Source organism: Stegodyphus dumicola, chromosome 12, assembly GCF_044657685.1.
Source record: "Stegodyphus dumicola isolate Sdum_Otavi_A_Nest chromosome 12, ASM4465768v1".
NCBI lineage: Eukaryota > Metazoa > Arthropoda > Arachnida > Araneae > Eresidae > Stegodyphus > Stegodyphus dumicola.
The window spans coordinates 103,272,697-103,296,769 of record NC_140779.1 but is presented as its reverse complement, the minus strand read 5'-3'; the positions used below and the strand labels follow the sequence as shown (position 1 = coordinate 103,296,769).

At 33.8% G+C, this 24,073-nt stretch overlaps 2 protein-coding genes across 2 annotated transcripts in view; both read right to left on the bottom strand.

The window, feature by feature from the left end:
- ASPP (Ankyrin-repeat, SH3-domain, and Proline-rich-region containing Protein) overlaps nt 1-24,073 on the bottom strand; it is an 818,500-nt gene that overhangs the window by 643,406 nt on the left and 151,021 nt on the right. The gene's annotated exons all lie outside the window — the stretch shown is intronic.
- Nucleotides 16,560-18,069, bottom strand: LOC118186781 (uncharacterized). The gene has a single exon (XM_035356923.2). It carries the CDS (start codon nt 17,994-17,996, stop codon nt 16,797-16,799), a length of 1,200 nt encoding a protein of 399 aa, XP_035212814.2. The 5' UTR covers nt 17,997-18,069; the 3' UTR covers nt 16,560-16,796.

Here is a 24,073-nt window from a genome sequence, read left to right as displayed (position 1 = left end):
TTTTCTAAATAACTTTAAGAATCGATTTTGATATTAATGAATAAGTTTCTGCGGAAAAAAAAATAAAAGCATATTTTTGTGTAAAAATTGAAAAAATATGACCTCAATACATTTTCACTTCCAATAATTTTTTCTTTTTTTTGAGTATTTTGAAGAAAAAAATTCCTTGTTTCTGTTAAATACATAATTTTAGACAAGCAGTAAAAATATTAAATAATTTAGTCCATATCTATACAAGTTTTAATACTTTAAGTAAAAGGATTTATTGAAAAAATACAAACTGAGAAAACGCAGTGTAAACTGTCTAAATGGTCATTAAATCCTTTCAAATTTCTTAAAAATTGTATTACTGAACTTCAGTATATATATATATAATAAAACCTAGTACTATGCAATTGTGTGATATAAACATAAATCACAAGTTTTTACTTGAAACCTTCTCTGTGGAAAATGTAGCAAAATAATAATAATAATAGAATTCAAGTAGAATTCTTCTTTACCTGTTTTTGCTTTGTAAAACGGTTCAACACAATTCCAATATATGAATTAATTATAATATATTCTCTAAAACATTTAATAATCAATTTTAAAATATTTATCGCCAATATTAATAATATTAATTTGTCATTTTATTCATTTTTTCAAAAAGCAAAATTTGAAATTTGAGCAAACATAAAACATTTTATTTAAAACCTCTCAGTAGCATATACGATTTCTTCTTTTATTTTAGCCAATTGGTCTCGTATATAAATTGTATTTTATATTAATTTAGAAGTATTTTAATTAATAAAAGAGTTTAATGTTTGTTCCAGATATATATATTATATATATGAGCCTGTCAGACCAAACGTTTAAAAAAAACTTACTGTTTGAATTAATAGTTTATATATACAAATAGGATTTGTTGATAGTTGCAGTCATATTTAATTACATTCCTCTTCTCTTTCACTTATTTTAATAAGTGACTGAAAAATTAAGAAGTAAAGTAAATAAACAATGAGGGGTGTGTGGCATTTAAAAGGCAGTAAAATTTTTTTAATGCCGTTTTATGCCATTTATTATCATCAGATCGTTTTAAAATTTCTTTTCAGTGCAGTAATAGTGTTAAGGTATTTTTTTAGCATAAAACTGAAAAATCGGTAATTTCATCGATTTTTGAGGAACTCAGTCCCTTTAATCAAATAATATTGTGAAATATAAAGATATACCGATGATAATTCTGTTTCATAGAACACTAAAATAATATTTATTTTAAATTATTACGATGCAAGTCCATTCCTGCAGATTTCCTTGCTCCTTGTGAGCAAGGACCTGTACCTGTTTCCCTTCGAAATCGATTGGGACCTTGACGTAAATCTAAACCAAACTCAAGGTTGCTGTATTACTAAGTTCATAAACTACTATACAGTTGTTGGTTAATGAGTATAATCTTAGTTAATTTATCCGAAAACTTGCTGACCTAAGTCGAAAAGTTGAGAAATTTTAACTTTATATAAGAAAGCATAAAACGTTTTTAAAAGTCACAAATAGTTTTGAAGAATTTTAAGTTGTGTAATTTATTCGAAGTATCAAACCCTGTGTAAAATAAACACTGCAAATAAAATATTAAATGGTTTTGTTTGGTTAAACAATTTGGGTAAAATAACACGTATATTAAATTTTAAAAACTGGCATTTTTGTTGCTAGTATAGTACTTTCATTTTTTCCATTTCCTTGGAAAAGCCTAATTTTTCATTTCTCATTTCCCATTAACATTACCAGAACCTTTATTACCCACACGACTTGGCAAACTAACCGTTTTCCCAGATATTATTGTTTAACGTGACAAAATCTTTGTCTTCAAAATTAAAACTGTGCATTGCGCAACAAATTCAACTACTTAAAAGCAATTTTAATAAATTTAATATTCATAATTAATCATTTAAAAGTTTAATAATATATCTGATTAATATAATTTATAATTTACATACTGATATAAGATATAATTTACATACTTATAAGACACACTTTTTTTTCTTTGAAAATAGATCTAAAAAAACTGGGTGCGTCTTATACGTCGATATTCAGTTTTTGATTACATTCATTTCTGAAATTTCCTCTATTCGGAGTTATGCAATTTTTTTTCTTTTTTCCTTGCGAAGTGTGGGTATATTACAGTTACGTAGAGCTTAGTGAATGCGCTGTCATCGACAATCACAGCTGGCTTCGTTTAAACTTCCCAGTTTTTGTGAACGACTTTTAAGTATGTGAAATTTCTACTGTTCAGTTTTCTTAAATTTGTTGACAAGTTAATGGATCAAAAACAACGCCAGCATACAAGCTACGTGTATGCTGGCGTATAACATAGCTACGTGTGATTGCGTATGCTAAAGAACATGGAAACGGCTGCAGAGATGCATTTCGGCCGCCCCCAACTGAGAAAATGAAAAAAACCTTGGCGGAATTTTAATACTCAATAATAAAGTTTTATCGTTCAAAAATGTGTATAAAAAGGGGATACGTCTTATACGCCGGTAAATACTGTAATTTATAGCACAACGAATTGTCAATTTCTATAAACATTTCACCTTTGTTGTAAATAATAAAACATGTTTATAATTACAATTTACCTTTGTTGTAATTAATAAACCATATACAGACGTCTGTAAAGAATAACTATCTGCGTCTGTAAAGAATAACTATTAATTTATTTTACCTATTTCCTCCCTGCCCACCAGCGGCCGAGCAGTAAAGACGCTGAACACTGGTAGTTCGGTCTGAGGTTCGAATCCCGCGAACGGGCTGGCTGCATGGGCGTTTTCGTGGTTTTCCCCCATGTGTAACGTGTATACGAGCCAGTTTCCCTTAGAAAGTCCTCCACGAAAGGCATCCCTCCCTTTAGGCAGATAGCCCTCGTGTTCTTTGCCATAACTGAATAATCCAAATCCTATTTCCCCCCTCTCTCGATGCAATGTTTTAAACTTTGATTGAATATCTGAAGAATTATCTCTCAATTAGAATAAAACTTTTTTAACTCGTGCAGATCTTTTTCTTCAAATAAATCATTTAGATACAAAAAAACCATTATAATTTAGGAAATACTGCATTTAAAATTTAATACATGAACAGTGAATTTGCATATTAGAATTGGTTTTCAATATTTAGTGTTTATTAATTTATATTTAACTATATAAAACTTTTAACACAGGTTAAAAATCTCTCTCCTTTCCTTAACATTAAATCAACTAAAGTTGTTATATACCTGGCTCTCTGAAGTTTAAGGGAGAAAAAAAAATAAAAAATTTAATTGCCTTTCTGTTATTGAATTACATATTACAGTTTAATAAGGCAACTTACCTACAATTATCTGGACTATATATCCAGAATTTTAAATAATCGAAACATGTTTTTTTTTCCCCTGGGTTAAAGAAAATGAAATAATTTTCCATATTCTTAATTTTTCTAATTATTTATATCAGGAATTCCCAGCGGGGCTATTAAATACTTGGGGGCGGATGAATTTTTAAAACGGATCAGTCATGATTTGAGGGTCTATTCGTGGTCTGTAAATGAATATGCACCGGAAATTGATCAGCATAATCAAGATCCCGTTGATTACAAACAATTATTAACAAAATTGTTAATTAACTATTAATTGATAATATGTATTATACAAAGTCAATCCTTATTCAAAACGTATGGGTACTAAGTTTTGGAAATTCAAAGTCATTCGACAGAACTATCCCAAAATAAAAGTTGTTATCGAATCCACATCATTCACTTTTCTCTTTTCCTACCTAATAAAAGTAGACTTTAGTCAAGTCAATAATTTACTGCACAAAACAAGAAACAAGTTGAATACTTCTGAGAGCAATGAATTAAGAATTTTGTTAAACAATTTAATGTGAAATATTTTAAAAAAAAAAAAACTGTGTGGAAATCACATGACTTTCTCGTACGGAAATACTAATTAATTAAATTATACACATTTTTATTAAAATAAAATTAAATAATACACATTTTTGATGCAGTTCATTTCTCATCAATCAATTCACACTTCGCGGCAAGGCAAAAATACATACAAACTGAAAACATCTTCATTATAAATTGTAAACTACAAAAACTAGATTAAAAGAAATTTTTTTTTACAATTAAAATTAGACTTTGTAAGCAAAAACAAGAAATTCTGCTAGCGGGCAGGAAGACAGAATTTTCGTTGCACAAAACTGAAAGTTTACTTTTGGTCCCACTTGGCAAAAAGACACTGATGTTGGTGCATAAACTGACTTAATTCACTATTCTAATGTGAGTTTGAAATGTAACCACATGGCGGCTTCGTTAGGCTTAGTACCACTTAAACAATTTTTAAATTATTGATAATTCTACAACTACTGAATGCAGATTAACTAAAGCGATTAAAAAAGCGAAAAAAAAGTGGCTCTACTGACGTCACATATTCCCATTTTATGAAAAATAATGATATACTAAAAAAGGATGCTTAAAGAAATGGATATATCCAGTTCTCTAAATATCTTTCGGAAGATAAATAAAGTCATTTAAAATTAGATGCAAGAGAATTTTTATCTGCATTGGGAAGCACTTACATTGTGAAACGACATTTTTTAAAATGATGTATGAAACAGACGCAAAACAGATCATTATTAACAGACAACCATTTGCAAACAAAGTTAATGATAGAAAGTACCAACTTCGAACTACAGTATGATGGAATATTATTCCAGAAAAAATAATTCTATTTATTGCATTAGTACAAAATTTGTTTCACAATACAGGCAATAATTAATAATAATTAATAAATAGTGATATTTATTCTTATATTTTTTCTTTTCTTTTTATTTATTTTTATAAAGTCAGAAGAATGTGTATAAATATATAAAAATATCACTTCCTGAAGACTTTTTTTTAACCACGTTTTTGGTGGGGGGGGGGTATCAAGCCTGAAATATACATGATCTTGGCCCTTTCCAAAACTTTTGCCGACCACTGTTCTACATTATAAAGAAAACTGTAAGGGCTTTCATGAAGAAAACGATTCTTTTAAAAAGTTTTGAAGCATTTCCCCCCTCCGAAAAAAAATAAAAGCTTTCAGATTTTATACTACACCCTCAAAGGGGCGTTTTTTCGTGTGTTATCTGTATTTATTAAACATGTTCTTCTTAACCACATAAAATTCAGTTCAACTGCAACATCACAAAATATTTAAAAACAACATATCTTTAAAATTTCTGATAGACAGTCTCGGGCCCTGGAGATAAAAATGTTTTTTTTCCCCGTACAGTTTTTTCCCGCCATTGCTCGCTTTGAAATCGTTGAGTTTGTTGATCAAAATTCACTAAAGTTTTATAAAATATGAAATAAACCCAGTAAGACAAATTCCAAATTCGGCTTTCCAGGTGCCTACGTACTGGTGGAGGACTAGGTTATTTAAAATGTGATGACTCTAGCAGGGGCGTAGCTAGATTTTCCAGCGCCCGATGACAACTGAAGAATTTGCGCCCCTTTCTGTGTGCCAAAAGTAGAAAACATTTCATTAAAAAATTTTGTAGCATGAATTTGGCGCTCTTTGGATGCTGCGCCCGGGGACAGATGTCCCCCCTTGCCCCACCCTAGCTACGCCACTGGACTCTAGGTACCGTTGGTTTTCCACATTGCAAGAAATATACATATGTTCATGCAGATTCTTCATTATTTAGTTTCTTTAAATATAATGCAGGGCGATAATATTTGGTGGCAACGATTTGAAAAGTGATTCAGCATTTTTAGTGATTCAATGCAAAATGTCATTATGAGACTATTAGCTCTTCTGGGCTAATGCTCCTTTGGGATTGCCCACCAGCGGCAGAGCGGTAAAATCGCTGAACACTGGTAGTTCGGTCCGAGGTTCGAATCCCGCGAACGGGCTGGCTGCATGAGTGTTTTCGTGGTTTCCCCATGTGTAACGTGTATACGAGCCAGTTTCCCTTAGAAAGTCCTCCACGAAGGCATTCCTTCCCTTAGGCAGATAGCCCTAGTGTGCTTTGCCGTATTCCCAATACACCACCACGCTCCTTTGAACTAAAAAAAAATTTGAGAATTCATGATTTAAAAGATGTGAACTTCAAAAGAAGCACGGTATACATAAATAATCCTAATCATATTTATTACATATAAAATAGTTATTCTTTTCATGAAGCTTTATGAATTTTTAAAGTTGCCGCCATTTATTTAGACTTCGTACGAACATTTATGTTTTGGGGTAAGAGTAGCCCTTTTAGTGGAAAAGTACCAGTTTTTTAAAAATAAAATGCGCAAACTGAAAAATACAATTCTCTCACTTGCATTACCACAAATATATATTTGACTCACAAAAAATGTAAGACAATCCATTTACTGATTTTTCGAACATTCGAATGGTCTATGGTTTTCACTTAACTTTGATATTTCGAATTTTGCTACGATGCGAAAGACAATAAAAGGATACATTTCAAAAGATTATTTTTGGCTTTACCTAAATTGCAGAAAATTTAAATAAAACATTTCAAAAGAAAACAAATGCAGGTTTTAAGTACATGCAGAATAAATTAAAGTTTTAAAAAATTCAATTTCGAAAATTTTTAATAATATTAAGTAAAATAAAAATATATAATAAAATACGAATTTTCATTTCATACCCCAATAACAATAACTAAATATTTCCATTTCTTTATAATAGGGAAGAAGAAGTGTTGAGTATTGTATTATTTTATTTATCAAGTTACGCCTCGTTTTCTCTCTTTCTACTTTTCTTCTCTTTTCTCATCTTTCCTTAAGGGAAATGCTTCGAGTTCTATAGATTTTGTGAAAATAGGTTTTCAGTTTTATTCCTCACTTCTTACGTAAAATGTAATATTGATATATTAGGATATATTGTTCCCGTCGGATTTGTTCCAGCCAACTTCGTGTTTTATGTTTTATATCCTTGAAAAATAAAATATAGTAATATATTTCGCCATTCTTTTTAGAAAGAAACCATAAAGCTATCTTCGAATTGTTATATATAGATTCAGATTACACATAGCTAGCACTGATAATAAAATAAACCGATATATTTTCTACTCATTGTCATTACTGATTTACTGTATCATAAGAAAAATTAACGTACCAAAAATATAAAATCTAGAATTACTACATACATTTTGGATAAGGAATGTCATACATTTCAATTTGTTTTTTATTCAAGTTAAAATAATTATTCGCTCTAGTTTTATCTCTAATTCTATCGTTCGTAAATTCGAGAGGTGAAAATTATGTGAATAATTTAATATTCGAAGGATGCTATAACAGCAAGAAAATAACAAATGAAAAGTATTCATGGATGAACAACAGGTAATTTTTACATTCTTTAAAAGAAAGCTACATTCCAATATGGATACATAATAATATTAACACCACAACATCGAGTAAGCTATCTTCATTTCTACTTCTCTGTATCCGCAATCTCGTCCGTTTTTATCGTTGTCTCTGATATTCCTTAGGTCTCAAATCAGCCATAAATAATTAAAGGAAGTGAATGTGCAGCTGACTTGGCGCAATCGTAGACTGAATGTCAGTTCGTATTTGCTTCGCTGCGGCGGGTCGGTTCTTGTATTAGTCTGGCATAAAGTTGTTCGTTTTGAAGGGAAATGTTTGGTGTGACCTTCGCAAGTAGTTTGCCAGGTATTTTCTCACGTCCTCTAAACTCACTGATAAAGGGAAAAATCTCACGATTTTTTTTTTTTTTTTTTTAAATTTTCAGAGACTGGAGCTAAAAACCTAGGGGGGGGATATGCTAGTGGGAAAGAACGCAAGGAAAAACGGTATATGTATGTCTATCAAACAATTACTGAATATATTATTTTACGTAGATCAGTATTTTTAGCTCATTATACAGTTAGTCAATAAAGTTTGCGTACATCAAGAAAAGTAATATCAAATCCAAATTTTAAGGTGCGAAAAGAGTAGTTTCTTTTAAGTTTTATTTTTTAAATATTAATTTCAATAAGGGACTTTGAAATTATTTAACTGTAATATTTTCATATCTAATAATTTATGCACACTAATTTTTAAAAGATAAGTGGCCAGAAATCAAAGCCAATAAAGTTTGCGTACAACGCGAAGGAGGCGGGGGATTTCTCATCTAACTTTTAAACTTCAAATTTGAGAATGCAAAGAAGGTTACACTTTCAAGGTCATTGACTTCCGAAGCAAATTTCACGTTGATTGGAAGTTGCTATTTCTATTTTCTTTGACGAAAATGACAACCAATAAAGAAATTCCTTTAGTTACGAGACAACTAATTATCAAATTGAGAGATGAAGGTAAAACTCTTCGTTATATTGGTAAAACCATTGGAAAACCATTTTCTAGTGTGCAAAGAGCTATTCAAAACTATCTTGACACTGGTAGTCTTGCTGTAAAACCAAGATGTGGGAGACCGAAGAAGCTAACGCAGAGAGAAAAAAGAAAAATTCTTTTACGAATTAAACAAAATCCTAAACTTTCTGCTGCAAGCATTGCAAAAGGCATTTTTTTTTTAACTAGCAACAAGGAAATTTCTCCCGAAACTGTACGAAGAGAGCTGCGAAAGTCCGATTATCATGGACGCAAACCTAGGTCTAAGCCATACATTTCCGAGACAAATAGAAAGAAAAGAATTGCTTTTGCCAAAACATATTTAAACTATTCGCAGGACTTCTGGAACAATGTAATTTGCTCAGATGAAAGTAAATTTACAATATTTAAAGTTAATGGCCACCCTATTGTATGGAGAAAACCAGGAACATACTGAATCTGAGAAATTTAAATCCAACTGTCAAACATGGAGTTGGCGGTGTGATGGTATGGGGGTGTATGTTGTCGAAAGGAGTTGGAAATTTTCACATTATTGATAAAGTCATGGATAAGTATGTTTATCTGGATATTTTGAAGAAAAATCTACGAGACAGTGCCCGAAATTTAAACCTTTCTAATACCTTTATTTTCCAACAAGACAAAGACCCGAAACATACGGCTAATTTGTGAAGGAATATCTCCTCTATCACACTCCAAGACAGTTGCGTACTCCTCCACAGTCACCAGACCTCAATCCAATCGAACATTTATGAGCAAAATTGTAGAAACAAATTCGAAAATACAATATTACGTCGCGAAATAAGCTAATTAGTAAATTGCAGGAAGAATGGGCGAAATTTACGTCCGATGACACTGAAAAACTAGTTCAGTCAATGCCTAGACGTCTGCAAGCTGTTTTGAAGAATACAGGATATCCTACAAAGTATTGAAGTAATGTAAAAAACTTATATTTTGCTTTTTTTTTAAGTGTACGCAGACTTACTGGAGGGAATTTCTGAGTTTTTTTGACAAAATATATTTTTGGAAAAATGTAAAAAGTCTTACACTGATATTATTTACTTTTTATTTAAGCTTACAATTTTAGCTAATAGAAGGAAAAAATGCAATGATTAAAATACATTTTTCTATACTTTAAGTGTTTTTTTAATTTAAAATTTAGTCTGTACGCAGACTTTTGTGACTAACTGTATATAGAACTAAATTTTGGTTATGTAATTTTTTATCAATAATCAAACACATAAAAGACAATGTGTTTCATATGGATTCTCTTGCATATCGTTAACAACATGATTTTGTTAGTTTCAAGACATCATTTGAAAATACAAACCAGTTACGGCAAACTATTCAAACACCAGTCATTTGCAAAGCATTCATCATTTATTATATTTGAAAATGTATAGTAATAAGCAATCATTAGCAATACGTATTTTTGAAACTGTAGATTATTAGAAAAATTTTTAATATTGGTATTGATTGGCTGTCCCTACTCAAATTTTCATGGCTATAAAGCATCTTTAATGGCATTTTAGTAAACCTTATTTATTGTTGACTGTTGCGCTGAATATTCTTTCAAACTGTAGACAATATTAAACTCTCGAGATACGTTGTCTGTCATTATCTCCATTAAAAGTTTTCGCAGTTTTGTTTTGAACTAAGTATTTTCAATAAGCAGACGCTTTTTCCAAGACAAATCCCGCCAAAAATCCATTGCTCAGATAACAACCTATAAACATCCCAACTTCGGTTTTCAATTCGTAGGACCACACGCAATAGCAAAAACAGAAGTTTCAGAAGGTGTTTTTGTTTCGTTTATTTTGTTTTTGGATTTTGTATTTTGCCATTTACAGAGCACGTAATTCTTTTAAAGTAAATTAAAGTTTTCTAGTTTACTTCCTGTTGCTTGATTATGTCAAAGCGAGCGAAGACTATCGCTCTAATGGGAGGGATGCCTTCGTACAGAACGTTCTAAGGTGAGCTAGCTCGTATCCATGTGCATGAGGAAACCGTAAAAAATGCCCATGTAGCCAGCCTGTACTTCTGATATCGAACCCAGGCCGAACTACCAGTACTAAGCTAAGTTACTGCTTGGCCGTTGGTGGGCTCGAGTTTCCCCTGATAATTCGTTGCTTATTTTTATTGTCTTGTTTGCTTTTAATCTTCTGTTTCTTGGCGAGGGCCCACCAGCGGCCGAGCGGTAAAGACGCTGAACACTTGTAGTTCGGTTTGAGGTTCGAATCCCGTGAACGGGCTGGCGGCATGGGCGTTTTCCCCATGAGTAACGTGTATACGAGCCAGTTTCCCTTAGAAAGTCCTCCGCGAAGGCATCCCTCCCTTTAGGCAGATAACCCTCGTGTGCTATGCCATAATTAAATAATCCTAATCCCGTTTCTTGGCTAAAACTTTCTCGCCAATAAAGTGTGAGTCGGAATAACTGCTAAGTACCTTTCAGTTTCATTATACTTAATCTTAGAAATAATTATATTCAGTTCCACCAAAGGAAGAAAATGTGCCGATAAAAACAACCCAAGTAAAATTAAACTATTTCATTCATTAAAAAAAATGCTAGTTGAAAGTTTCGGATTACGATCTAACACCTCGAAGAATTTAACTTCGGGTTTCAAAATATTTTTTAAAAATATTTAAAAAGTAAGCAATCATAAGATTAAAAAAAATATATTTACGTTTTTTTTTTCCCCGTCGAACGTTGGCAGAAATTTCCGCAACGGTCGTCAATCGCCAATCGTTACTGCGGACTAAAATTCTAAAAAACACAGCAATTGGCGCTAAATAGCGCTATTTGGCTGGGCTACGGGATAATACAAAAGCACCAAACGAAAATGCACTCCTATCATAGTATGCAGATTGCAGTTTAATGCCCAATGTAAATTTATGCTAAGCAGTTACAGTGAGCTTACTACGTTAAGAATTAAGCCCCTAAATATTAAAAATGCGGAATATAAAATCTAATTTAAAATAAGCTATTCAAAACATCAAAACTACCTTAAAGGAAAAAATAATTTTCTAAAATACAATTTCATTGTCATTAACTCCAAATTTAGATTCTTGCACTTATTTAATAATGGACAGGTCCAAAAATGATTATCATTTAAGCATATTTGTTGTGATGATAATATATTTACAACTAAAAACTGTAAAACTGCTGAAAGCTACTTAAAAATAAGGTACTTAGAATATTTGCTTAACATGTTAAATAAAATAAACTTAAAACTCTCTGACCGGCAAAGTTGTATATATACGGCTTAGATTATTTTTTGTGATGTCTTACAGCATGTGCATGTCTAAGAAATTAAGGCAATAGATTAGTACAGCAGCATTTTGAGGTTCAAATTTAAGAAAGTAAATCTTTTTCGTAATAGTTTTGGTAAATTTGTGCTTTTTAGCGAACCCCGAGCGAGCCAGACATAAGAAGCTTCACTATGTGTGTGATTATGGCAAAGCCTCCAGGGCTATCTGTCTAAGAGGAGGGATGCCTTCGTTGAGGAATTTCCAAGGAAAACTGGCTCGTACACACGTTACACATGAGGAAAACCAGGAAAACGCCCATGCAGCCACCCCGTTTGCGGGATTCGAACCTCGGACCGAACTACCAAGTGTTTAGCGACATTACCGCTCGGCCGCTGGTGGGCGAAACTTCACTATGTAATTACTTGTGTTATGGTTCCTAAACACTGTTCATAATGGTCACAATTTAATACTTTTGAACTGATTATCAAAAACAATCCTCACTAATTTCGGTGATGTTCTTAAGAACTTATCCAGAATTATTAAAAGGTTAATGCTTAAAAGTGTAATTTCCTGGTAGCTAAATATTTTACATATGTAATTTGATAAATTTGCTATAGGAATGTCAACAGCTAACACCTCAAATAGTTATTCCGCTAATCAGATTAAAAGACATTTTTTTAATACACACAAGGGAGGAGAACCTACAAGTCCTTTTATAAAGTTACATGCTCAATTAAAACAAACAGCGGTGCACAAACTCAATTCTACACTAGCCATCGTCTCTTTCCCACATTATCTCAAGAGATTCGGCACACGAGTTTCATATTTGTGTGAATGTGGTGCGGTAGGTGATGCAGATCACTACCTCTTCAACTGTCCCCACACCGACAAATTGCATTTAAAAATACCAAGCAGTTAATACTGGCTGCAATGGGCGGAGAATACCAGGGACAACAAGCAGGAGAAAACTAGGCCGGAGGAGGTGATCAGGCTATGCTCAACAAGGTACTGAGAAATTCTACCCCTCCCTTGAGAATTGTATCTTCGCAGAATAATTTCAATAGCAAATCAAAGTGGTGGGGAGAAGCTTTACAGAAGTGGAGTACATTGAGCTGACAACTCGCAGATACTGGAGCAGCAGATTAGTATAGTTGTCTTTTGTAGTAATATCCAGGCAAATGAACAGTAACAAAGATACTCCCTTGATAAGTACTTCAACTTTAATAGCAGTTGCAACTTTTCCAAGCACTTCAGCCAAGGTATCAGAAAAATGAGTCACGCAACTCCCTACCCAATTTAAGCCAAATATATTAAAAATCAACATTATACTGCAACTGAAAATCAACATTAGAGAAATAGCTCACCCCGTAGAATAGTAACAGGCTTGTGAAAGCAAAAACCTGTATTATATGTACTTGTTAAAAATAATGTTGCAAAGCAGTTAAAAATGGCATAGAAAATTCAGCCAATGTGTAAATGAATTACAAGTTTACTTTGATTATCTCAATAAAAGTATTGTAAATATGAATTCAGATAATGTTTAAATGTGCACAGAACTGTCATGGTTATATCCAGCTATAACATGTAACTTATACAAGACAACGTCTGTAATTGACGTATTTCTATGCTTATACACATGCCTTGTATGCCATGCCCATGTAATATTTATATTTTTATAGGGAAGAAATAATGCCTACGAAAAACAGACGGCCGCTGGGGGAGGGGAATTTTCGCGGACAGGAGAGGACTGCGAAAGGGTTAAAGGCTACTTCTGAATTTATGTTACTCTAAAGCTCCGAAATAAGAATTTGGAGCCCGGATTAGAACATATGAACCAAACTAATAAATTTTATAGAAACTTTACGGTTTTTTTATGTCAATAATGTAAATATGCGCCAGGTTTCCTTAAGAAACTAATGTGCTTCGCAATAATCAAATAATTTAATCTTATTTTAAAAAGATTAACTAGGAAACTTTTGGATCTGCTAAAACAGGAGCATCTACGCATGTCCTACAACTGTTAACATTTCTCTTACACAACATATAAAGTAGAATTTCACTAGTGGCCAGCTGCAAGAAGTTTTTCTGAGATTCTCCCCACCCAATACAAATGACATCAGTTCTCCTTGAAACGTCTATCCCTTTTCTACTAGGCAAATAGCTTACATGCGAATTTCCGTAATCAACTACGGAAGAAAATTCTAGATTTCGAAATAAATCCACTTCATGCCATTGGCATTCGTTTTCATTCTAACAGTCTGTATGGGATGCATTTTATGGGTAAAATAGCAGTCTGATATAAATACACTAAACGGTTGAATCGAGTTCAAAGCACAGGAAAAGGGTTAGTTGTACATTAGTTTGCCTTAAATGTCCTCCATGAAGGCTTGCCTACCTTTAGATACATAACCGGGACGAGCTTTGTGATCCATATAATCCAATTCTCGTCGGAAGGTTCCCGAAAATCTTGGAGTATAAATACATCCCATTCTATGAATTTATCAGAGTTTTGGTTAAATTATTAAATAGAAGAAATTTATTTTTAGGGTCTGAAAACTAAGCTTCTGTTTTAGAACAGTTCGGTGGTTAAACTTTCGAATAAAGTTTTCTGAAAAAAAAAATTAGTTTTCTGTACTTCCCTTCCTGACTCGTAAACATGTCTCAGAATTCTTTCACTAACAAATTCAATCGGAGGAAATAAAGCTGAAACAAATTATTTTTCACAAACTACCATGAAACTTCCCAGTTATAGGTAATTCTAGGATCTACAACGAACTTCCAAATGTATAGTCTCAACTAGGAGTTTAACAAGTACTTCGGGACGGAGGGAAAGTGCGCTCTTCAAATGAAGGTGATTATTGCAAATTTGAGAAAGTTGCACAAGCCACGGTGTAAAAGAAATATTTCTGAATACACGACCATGATATATCTTTTGTGAAGCTGAATTTGAAAACAGAGTTATTACGAGCAAGCTTTTAAAATCTAAACAGTAGATTGGGATATTTTGATAATTAAGTTTCTTAAACCCGCATAGTGTTTAAATCTTAATAACTTCGTTGCTCATTGAAGAAAAATAAACTCGCTCTACGACAGACTTCAGCACATTTAGGTAAACGTATATGAATTTAAATCAGTATATACAGTTAAATATATGCATTATCGAGTCATTTAAAGTCATTCATCAAGTCATCGTTACTTAATTTCATCAAATACCGCACTTTAATTTCATCATTTTTGCTATAAACAGTATATGTACTTAAATCAGAATTTAAAATTGCAAATCATTTAAACAGTATATGTACTTAAATCAGAATGGTAATGTCGCACATACGAACACTTTCTGAATTCAGTTGCCATAAACAGGAATTGCAAAATTATCCAAAATCCATTAGTTTAATGAACTTGGTTATTCTCGGGCTAAAACTCAAATAAGACACGATAATATAGCAATGCTATTAACGCCAAAGTCAATCATTACTCACATCACCACCGAAAGGCACAAATTCATGAACAAATCCCTTAAAAATCCGTTGAAAGGCAAAATAAATGCCCAGTTTATAAATTTAATTTCTTCAAAGATTAAAAAGAAATGTAGCTATTTAAATTTTCAAATTTTAAGTTAATACTTCAGACAAAAATACCGCACTTTAATTTCATCAAATAACGGATAAGTTAGGCTATTTAGATAAGGCAAAGCACATAATTGACGTTTGCTTATGGAAAGCATGTCTTCGGAGAGAATTCTGTAGCGGAATCTGGTTCATTCACATGAAAACCACGAAAATTACTTATGTAGCTGACGTCAATAAAAATCAACCGATCTTTATCACTTGCCCACTAGAGGTGGGAGAGATCAAAATTCTAGTTCTAAATAATGGGATCTGAACCATATTCTCTTGCAAGTCTTTTGCAGTTCAGTACAACTTCCTGTTCAGCGTATTTACATCAAGTATATGAAGTACAAACAAAATAATCCTTTGAAATACATTTGTCCCAAGGTGCTTAGACTCACCAGCAGCCAAACAGATACAGCTACTAAATTCTCAATTCACCCGAGACTGTCGAACGTGGACCAAAATCTACATGGCTGTGCACAATGTTATTTCAATATGGCACAGAGTACCAAAGTTATCCGAGTAAGGGAAGGGATGTCATCGTGGAGGACTTTCTAAAGCAAACTAGCTCCTATAGACATTAGACATACGCAAAACTACGAAACCTAACCGTGCAGCCTACTCTTCGCACCAGTACCAGTTGAGGACCACGCAAAAAGAATGCTCCTAAAACAAGCAAATACTGCTTGGCCAAAATAACTTAGCTTTATTAAGGGATGACATGCAATATTGTCAAAGCTTTCTATGGAGCAAGCTAATCTCTTGTTGGAGGCGAAGAAGGAATAAAAAATTACGACATTAAATTCCGAATCGACGTTTCTTCAGCAAACACAAAAGCCTAAACTAAATACACTTATAGTTAAAAGAATTAACACGAAAAGCCTTAGAAGTTTAAATTTTTAAAGACCACAAATAGCTAGTTTTCTTCTGGTAACATTAATTGCAAACTTGCTATTATTAATATGTTACTAGCGATACTGTTATAAAATTCCAACAATTAGATCCAAATAAGTACAGGAGATTAACACAGTTTAAAAATATAAAAGTTAGTACGGCCACAAAGTTTGTGAAGAAAAATTGTACACCGGACTTACAGTCCTTCACATGCGTCAAACTAAAACAAAATGCAATTAATTCTGTGCAACACATGAAATAAACATTACCCCTATTCATTAAAACAGACAAGTAAATATTATTCAAGAACTTGTACATTCAGATAAATATTATTCAAGAACTTAATAAATTCAGATGTTAAAATATTTGGTAACATCCTTTGTATTTACGATTTCAACAGCAGTGCATTGAATAATGTGCTTTTTCGCAATATGCAATTAAAAATGCATAAAAAGAGAACTTTCAAAAATAAGAATTTATTAAAGCTAAATTTTAAATAAGAATAATCTAAAAAGCAAATGAAATTAATGCAGATATAAAAAGTATCAGGACATGTATAAAAAGCTCACTCTTAATATTTTGTTAAGTTCTTAGTATAGGATGCAACAGTTACAAATTTATATCTACCATAAGAAGCTAAAACAAAATATTCACATAAAGTTCTTTTTTTCACACGTAAAAGTGGGCACCATCTTATCCTGTCCAATCCTCGATGTCATCACTATCCGAATCCGTTTCATCAGTCACTTTACGTTTCGAAGCGGGGTTAACGTGATCAGATAATTTACGTTTTGGAGATGGTCCAGGAGTAGGTGTTGAAGCAGGTCCAGCAGCCTGTGCAGATGTTGAAGCAGGTCCAGCAGCCTGTGCAGATGTTGAAGCAGGTCCAGCAGCCTGTGCAGATGTTGAAGCAGGTCCAGCAGCCTGTGCAGATGTTGAAGCAGGTCCAGCAGCCTGTGCAGATGTTGAAGCAGGTCCAGCAGCCTGTGCAGATGTTGAAGCAGGTCCAGCAGCCTGTGCAGATGTTGAAGCAGGTTCCGAAGCGGGTTCAGCGGCTGGTGAAGGTTTTGAAGAGGGTTCAGGAGAAGGATCAGACGATGTGGACATTTCAGAATATTCTCTACTGGATGCATCAAAACTGCTGACGGCGCTGAGCATATCAACATCAGACGGTGATTCTATGCTGGACGACTCACCACTGGACGGCTCACTGCTGGATGACTCTGAATCACTACTGGACGACTGACCGCTGGACGGCTTCGAAGCACCACTGGACGACTGACCGCTGGACGGCTCCGAACCACCACTGGACGACTGACCGCTGGACGACTCCGAACCACCACTGGACGACTGACCGCTGGACGACTCCGAATCACCACTATCATCTGGAGGACTGTCTGAAGAACGATCAGAATTTCTGTTCGGATCCCTATTCGGGGGAAAACCGCTGTCAGAAGAACGATTAGAACGATCATTATTGCTGTCTGAAGACTCATCCGTCTCAATACTCGGAAGACCACTATCAGAAGGATTGCGGTTCTCATCACTACCAGATTCCTCAGCAGGATCGCCATTATCATCCGAATCGCCATTACCGTTGCAATTGACGATACGACTTAAGCAAGTTTTAAGAGCTACTTTAACACGATGCGAATCGAACACTAAAAAAACTTGAGGGAATCTAATATTGTTAAGCTGATAGCTGTCATCACATAAGTGGATCGTATTTTGGTCCATTCTCGGAGTAAAATTTTCCGCCTTTTGCACTGCAGATGAAAGATCCAAAAATGCATTGCTACGTCTCCAGTAGTTCTGGGTGTTAGCGGTCTTACCAAGCAACTTCGCAGCAAAACCACGAGCGAACGAAGCACTCCGAATTGTGAATGCAGACATTTCTAACAGCTTAACGAAAATACCTCACAATGTAGCTTACAGCGCTTATGACAAATAAAAACTACCAGCAACGGCGTTTCCTTGCCACCCATATTTATACAATCGTTCTCTATGACGAAACGTGAAAAAATTTGCATAATAAAACTCAGAAAAGAAATACGTTTACACTATACGTACGAAATATTCATTTACGATTATAATTTTCTTCAAATGACAGGTATATAACGTCTTTATTCACTAATTTAATTATTTTAATCGTATATTTCTCTACCCATAGAGTTTTCAACATATGATTTAAAAGCCGATGATTTACGATGCAGGAACGTAGTACCTGCAACATAAAATGTACGCATAGATAGAAGGTACACTGTGCCTATAAGAAAAGTATTTATGAAATTAATAACTTTAAAGGATTTTAATGTGCAGTAATGTTAGGACTGTTAGTTATATGTACTTTTTTGTGAATCTTTCAATGTGGGATCTTCTTCATTTAAGACTTTCTTCTGTTTTCGATTTTCGAGAGGTTAAAATTAGTCAATAAACGGGAAAAATACGGGTCTAAATGTGGACGCTCAAATTTATACTGCATTTCTCAGTAATAAAATGTTTTCCTTAATAGCTCAAAAATGTGCTTTCTCAGATGTGATCCGTTAACATTTTACATAATCCCCGCATCTTTACAGCACTTTCTTTGACTAAGCTGGATTTTTTTTAACACACCTCGCATCATTTTGCATATTTTATGATCCTTGTAGGGTTTATATTTATTTTAACTAACATTTATTTTAAACTATCTTTCCTGTCAAGCCTTTACTTTCCCCTAGAATTGCCAATGCCAGAGTATGTCAATTTTAGTAGAACGCGCAGAGTATTCAAATTTTTAGCAGAAGTAATTTGAGTTAAATAGAAGGGAAACGAGTTTGTAAGTGTGCTTCTTGATTCACGAGCGTGAAGGTTGCTTGGTAGAAGTTTAAGAACCGCGCGTTTCGGCCTGTGTGCCTACTTCGGCAGTTAGTTGAATTCTTTCAACGTCTTAATCAGAAAGTTTGCTGAATCTCAGCTGTATCTTAGAACGCAGTTAAGATAGTTACAATTATAGAGCCTCCTAGATAGTGACTTCGTTAGTTATGCATCCTGTAATTTATTTTTAGTTGTACTTTTCTATTTTTGTTACACCGCCGGGTCGACGTAGTTTGTGAGCGTCAAGTGAACGCAACTGTAAGTTCTAAAGTGAAATAAAAAGGGATTAAATTCTTCTTACGAGTTTGTGTAACTTCCAGTTCATAGCAGTCACTGCTACTGTTGCGGACAAGTTGGGGCCACGCAACATCACATCCTCTAGGAGTTAAATGAAATTTATTAAGTTTTTCGTATTTTTCAAGGTTTATTAATAAAAAAAATTTTGATTACGATTTATGGAAAATGAAAATAAAAAATATGGCAATTTGGAAACTTCAGAGAATAGTCTTATACCTATAAGAGTTTAGCAACACACTTTTAAAATTTGAAACAGTAACTTAAAAAATTTAAATTCTAAAAATAAGATAAAAAATAAAGTGCTATTTAAATTTGATGCGCAAATTTCAAGATAAAACTTACTTTAAGAACTGATTTCCAGAAATTAAAAATACAGAATAAAGTCTTTTATATCGAATAAGCTATTATAAATGGCCATTTCAAGTGATAGTGAAAACATTTGCTGTGATAAAACTTCATCGCGAATTAGCATACCGCCCAGATTTGTCCACTTATTTAAGAAAGAAAAAACGTAATTCCTCAAATAATAATTCCATTTACTATTTCGCTAAATGATTTGCGCACGAGGCTTCTAACAAACATTATCCGAAGAGGCTGGTAGGTTGGCTTGATTACGTCAAAGCCTTGAGGAGGGTTGCCTTCGTGGAGGACTTTCTAATTACACAAATAGGCATACATTCTCTTTTGTCAAAACATGAAAACCATGAGCAAGAAAACAATAAACAACTCGAAGAGGTTCCGTTTTAGGTGTTTTAAAAATCTTTGTTTGAAACGTGTACACCCTTCCCCCCCAAAAAAGGAGATAATTTGCGGAGAATAAAAGTATCTATTTATTATTTTGTGAATTTTCGAATGTAAATATTTCGCTCACCTTCTATTTCTTAAGTTATTATTTATTATCGAAGTACATGCTGTATTCCTGAATCCGTGTTCATTAAAGACAACTAATTTATTACTGATACAGATTAATTTGCTTGTTTGATTGTGGCAAAGCAGGCAACTGTTATCTGCCTAAAGAGAGGAATATATTCGTGGTGTCAATTATTAAGGAAAACTGCATCGTATTCGTGTTCAACATACGGAAAACTGTGAAAGCGCTGAAGCAGCCATCTTGCTTGCTAGGATTCGAACCCAGTGTTTCCAGTGTTTGGCGGTTTTATAGCCAGATAGTCATTAAATCTCATTTCAAGTAACCATGGCCACTCAGAAAAATAATTTTAAAAAATTCAATTCATGTCGTTTTTACTTCTTTGTACGAAGTACAGGAAGTACTATAATCGCAAAAAATTTCTCGTATCATATTTCAAAGAAAATATCCATTTTGAACGCTATCGAACGCAATTTAACACTGTTTTCGAGAGACATCTGTACGTAAGTACAGAACAAAGGACCCTTTTCCCAAAAACGGGAAAATGGATTCAGAAGGTTTTTTTTCTTTTTTTTTTTTTTTTTTTTTTTTTTTTGTGTGTGTGTGTGTGTGTGTGTGTGTGTGTGTGTGTGGACGTCTGTACCCTAAACATGCAGTTTATCCCTACACCTGGATCGAACACAGGCCGAAATACCAGAATTCAGGGACCAGTGCCGCTTGAAGACCACGCAGAAAGAAAGATCCTAAAAGAGGCAAACATTACTCGGCCAAAATAACCTAGCTTTCTTTTAAGTGAACAAATGTAATACTGGCAAAGGTTTCTACGGAGTATAATCTAGCTACTTGGACGTGAGGAAAGAACAAAAAAATGACATGAAATTCTGAATCTACGTTTGTTCCCTCTGCTCGCCTCGGCCGGAAGAGGGGAGTGGACTTTCCACCCCTGGTTGCAGGTGGGAGTAAAAAGAGATTGAGATGTGAAAGAGAAAAGAGCGGACGCTGGTTTGCGCGCTCTACTGTAGTGAAAATATATTTTAAAAATTTTCTAAATTGTAATCTGTACATAGTTGTATATAAAGATAAATATTTAGCCTAGAATAGATCTTATTTCTTTGACGGAGATACGACTATGGTACACTAGTTTTCATCTGATAACATTAATTACTACCTTCCTAGCATTATTGTGACATTATCATAGCTTACAACATTATCATAAAATTCCAATAATTAGTCCCGAATAAGTACAATTGATTTAACACAATTTATAATACAAAAATTACTATGGTAGCAAGTTGGTAACCAGTCTCACCGCCCATAGCATGCATCAAACTAAAGCAAAATGCAATTAATTCTGTGTAACGCATGGAATAAATACCAACCCTATTCATATAAAACTAACAAATGTTAGACTAGAAGAGAAACACGCTAATGTGACAATCAAAATCGTAAAAAACAACCTTATATTTAGCGTAGGTATAATGAAACACTCAATCGATTTCGAGGGCAGCTAAAGGTCCCTCCTCATCAGGAGAAAGAAATACATAGAAAGAAGAAAATAGGAATCACAGAAACACGTGGTGCTTATCAGCACTGCACGTGGTTATAACTAGATTTTTAATCAGAGTTGCACTGGCCGCCTACTTTTACTGAGCCAGGCTGTCTGATCAAGCATAAAGAAATATTAGCGAAGTTAAAATAGGGAGCGAGGGGCAAATGCACATTACGCTCAAAATCTGAACTTCAAATAATGGAAAGCAACCACTGAACGAATTTTTATACCCTCTGGTAATACCAAGTGCGAGGAGGTAACGCCATCTATCGGCAAAAATAATTGAATTAAGATAGTAGAATTTTAAAGGCATTAGGAAGGACTGGATTGGACTTCAAATCATTAACTAAACTTTCTAAATCTTTGTGAATGTGAAAAGCCTCAAGAAAATCCAATTCGCCTATGGAAGAAGCCTTTTGGATGATTTTTGCAGACCCAAAATCAAAATTATGGTTAAAAGTCCAGCTATGATACGCTATTGAAGACTTGTTAATTTCCCCTTTTTTGACATAAGATTCATGTTCCTTGATACGAAACTTCAACGCTCTTTTTGTTTGGCCAATATATCTTAAACCACACTGACATGATATACTATAAATTCCCCATGAATTCAAGACAGAAACGCAATCTTTTAGAATCGAAGGGAGAATTTTATTAATAGGGGAGAAACCGACTTGAAAATTGAATTTCTGGAGAATCCGTGCAATTTTATAGCTAACAGAAGGATAAAATGGAAGCACGACAAGGTCATTGATATTATTTCTAACAGTGGAATGTCTTCTTTGATGGGAATCTGAAAATTTTTTGACGGCTTTATCAATAATCACGGGAGAAAATCCACGGTCAATCGCAACTGCTCTCAAATAATTAAGTTCATTGGTAAGCAAAGATTCAGAGGAACAAACTTTTAGCGCGCGGAAAACATAATAGTAAAAAGAAGCCATTTTTTGCTTAACAGGGTGGCATGACTTGGCATGGGGTGGTAAACAAACTGCAAAGGGTTTACGGTACACAGTGGTGCTAAAATCGGTTTCATTGCGGATTATAAGAATATCGAGGAAGGGGAGGGAATTGTTGGATTCAATTTCAAGAGTGAACTGGATGGCTGGATCAATTGAATTCATAATAGGTAGAATCTCGGATAAATCCTCTTTATAACCGTCAAAAAGTGCGAAAGTGTCGTCAACATACCGAATCCAAAGACGAAAAGATAATTTATCAAATAATTTCATCTCAAAATAGTGCATATAAATGTCAGCAAGTACCGGACTGAGAGGATTACCCATAGCCAATCCTTCAACTTGACGAAAATATGCATTTTGGAAAACAAAGTGGGTTTGACTTAGAGAAACTTTAGTAAGCGAAACCAACTCATTAATTTCAGTATGTGTGAAGTGAAATTCCCGAAGCCTAGTTTCAAGACAATTTAGTGCTCCTTCGACCGGAATATTGGTAAACAATGATTTGACATCAAATGAAACCATAATGGAACGAAGTGGGGAAATATTTTTAAGTTTATCAATGACTTCAACAGAATTTTTTATAGTGTGAATATTGTTATCGAGTAGAGGAGAAAATCTGGAAACTAAATATTTGGCCAAAGGATATGAAGCAGTACCTATGTTGGAAACAATTGGTCGAAAAGGAATACCGGTTTTGTGGACTTTTGAAAGAGCATAAAGTCTAGCGCAATTAGTAATAGGCGGAATAAGTGATTTCTTCAACTGAGTTGGCAGAATGTGGGATGATTTAATAGCACTTTTTACTTTCATGAGGTCCGAAGTTGAAGAATCTTTAGGAATCGAGCAGTATGGGCCTTCATTTATTAATTTAGAGACTCCAGTAATATATGTGTGTTTGTCCATAACAACGATCTGACCGCCCTTATCAGCTTTAGAGATAATGATATTAGTATCAGAATGAATTTCACGTAAGATCTCATTTTCCTTTTTGCTAAGATTAGAACCTAAAGATTTATTGTTAAAATTAACGTTATGAGTAATTAGGTGGCGGATTGTATCCTTCTGCGTTTCCGAAATTTTGGAGAATTTAAAGGCTTTCTCTATAGGGGCGATGATTTGAGGAATTGAAGGTTTAGATGTCTTTGAAAAGTTGAAATTCTATTTTAATACTTTTAACTGATCCTCCGAAAGATTCCTATTGGAGATATTAACGATGGAGTTAACGTTTACAGTGGGAAGATCAGCTAGATAATTGGGACTATCCGACTGGTGTGTGAGTTTTTGGAATTTAGAAATGAGCACATTTTTATGCCGTTGACAAACGGTATCAGTTCTAGACCAGGATGTATGTTCAAATGAGGAAAAATTTTCAGTGGAATTAGCAATTTTTAAATGGAGGTAATATAATTCAAATTCAATTTTAGATAAACGTTTGCGTGTG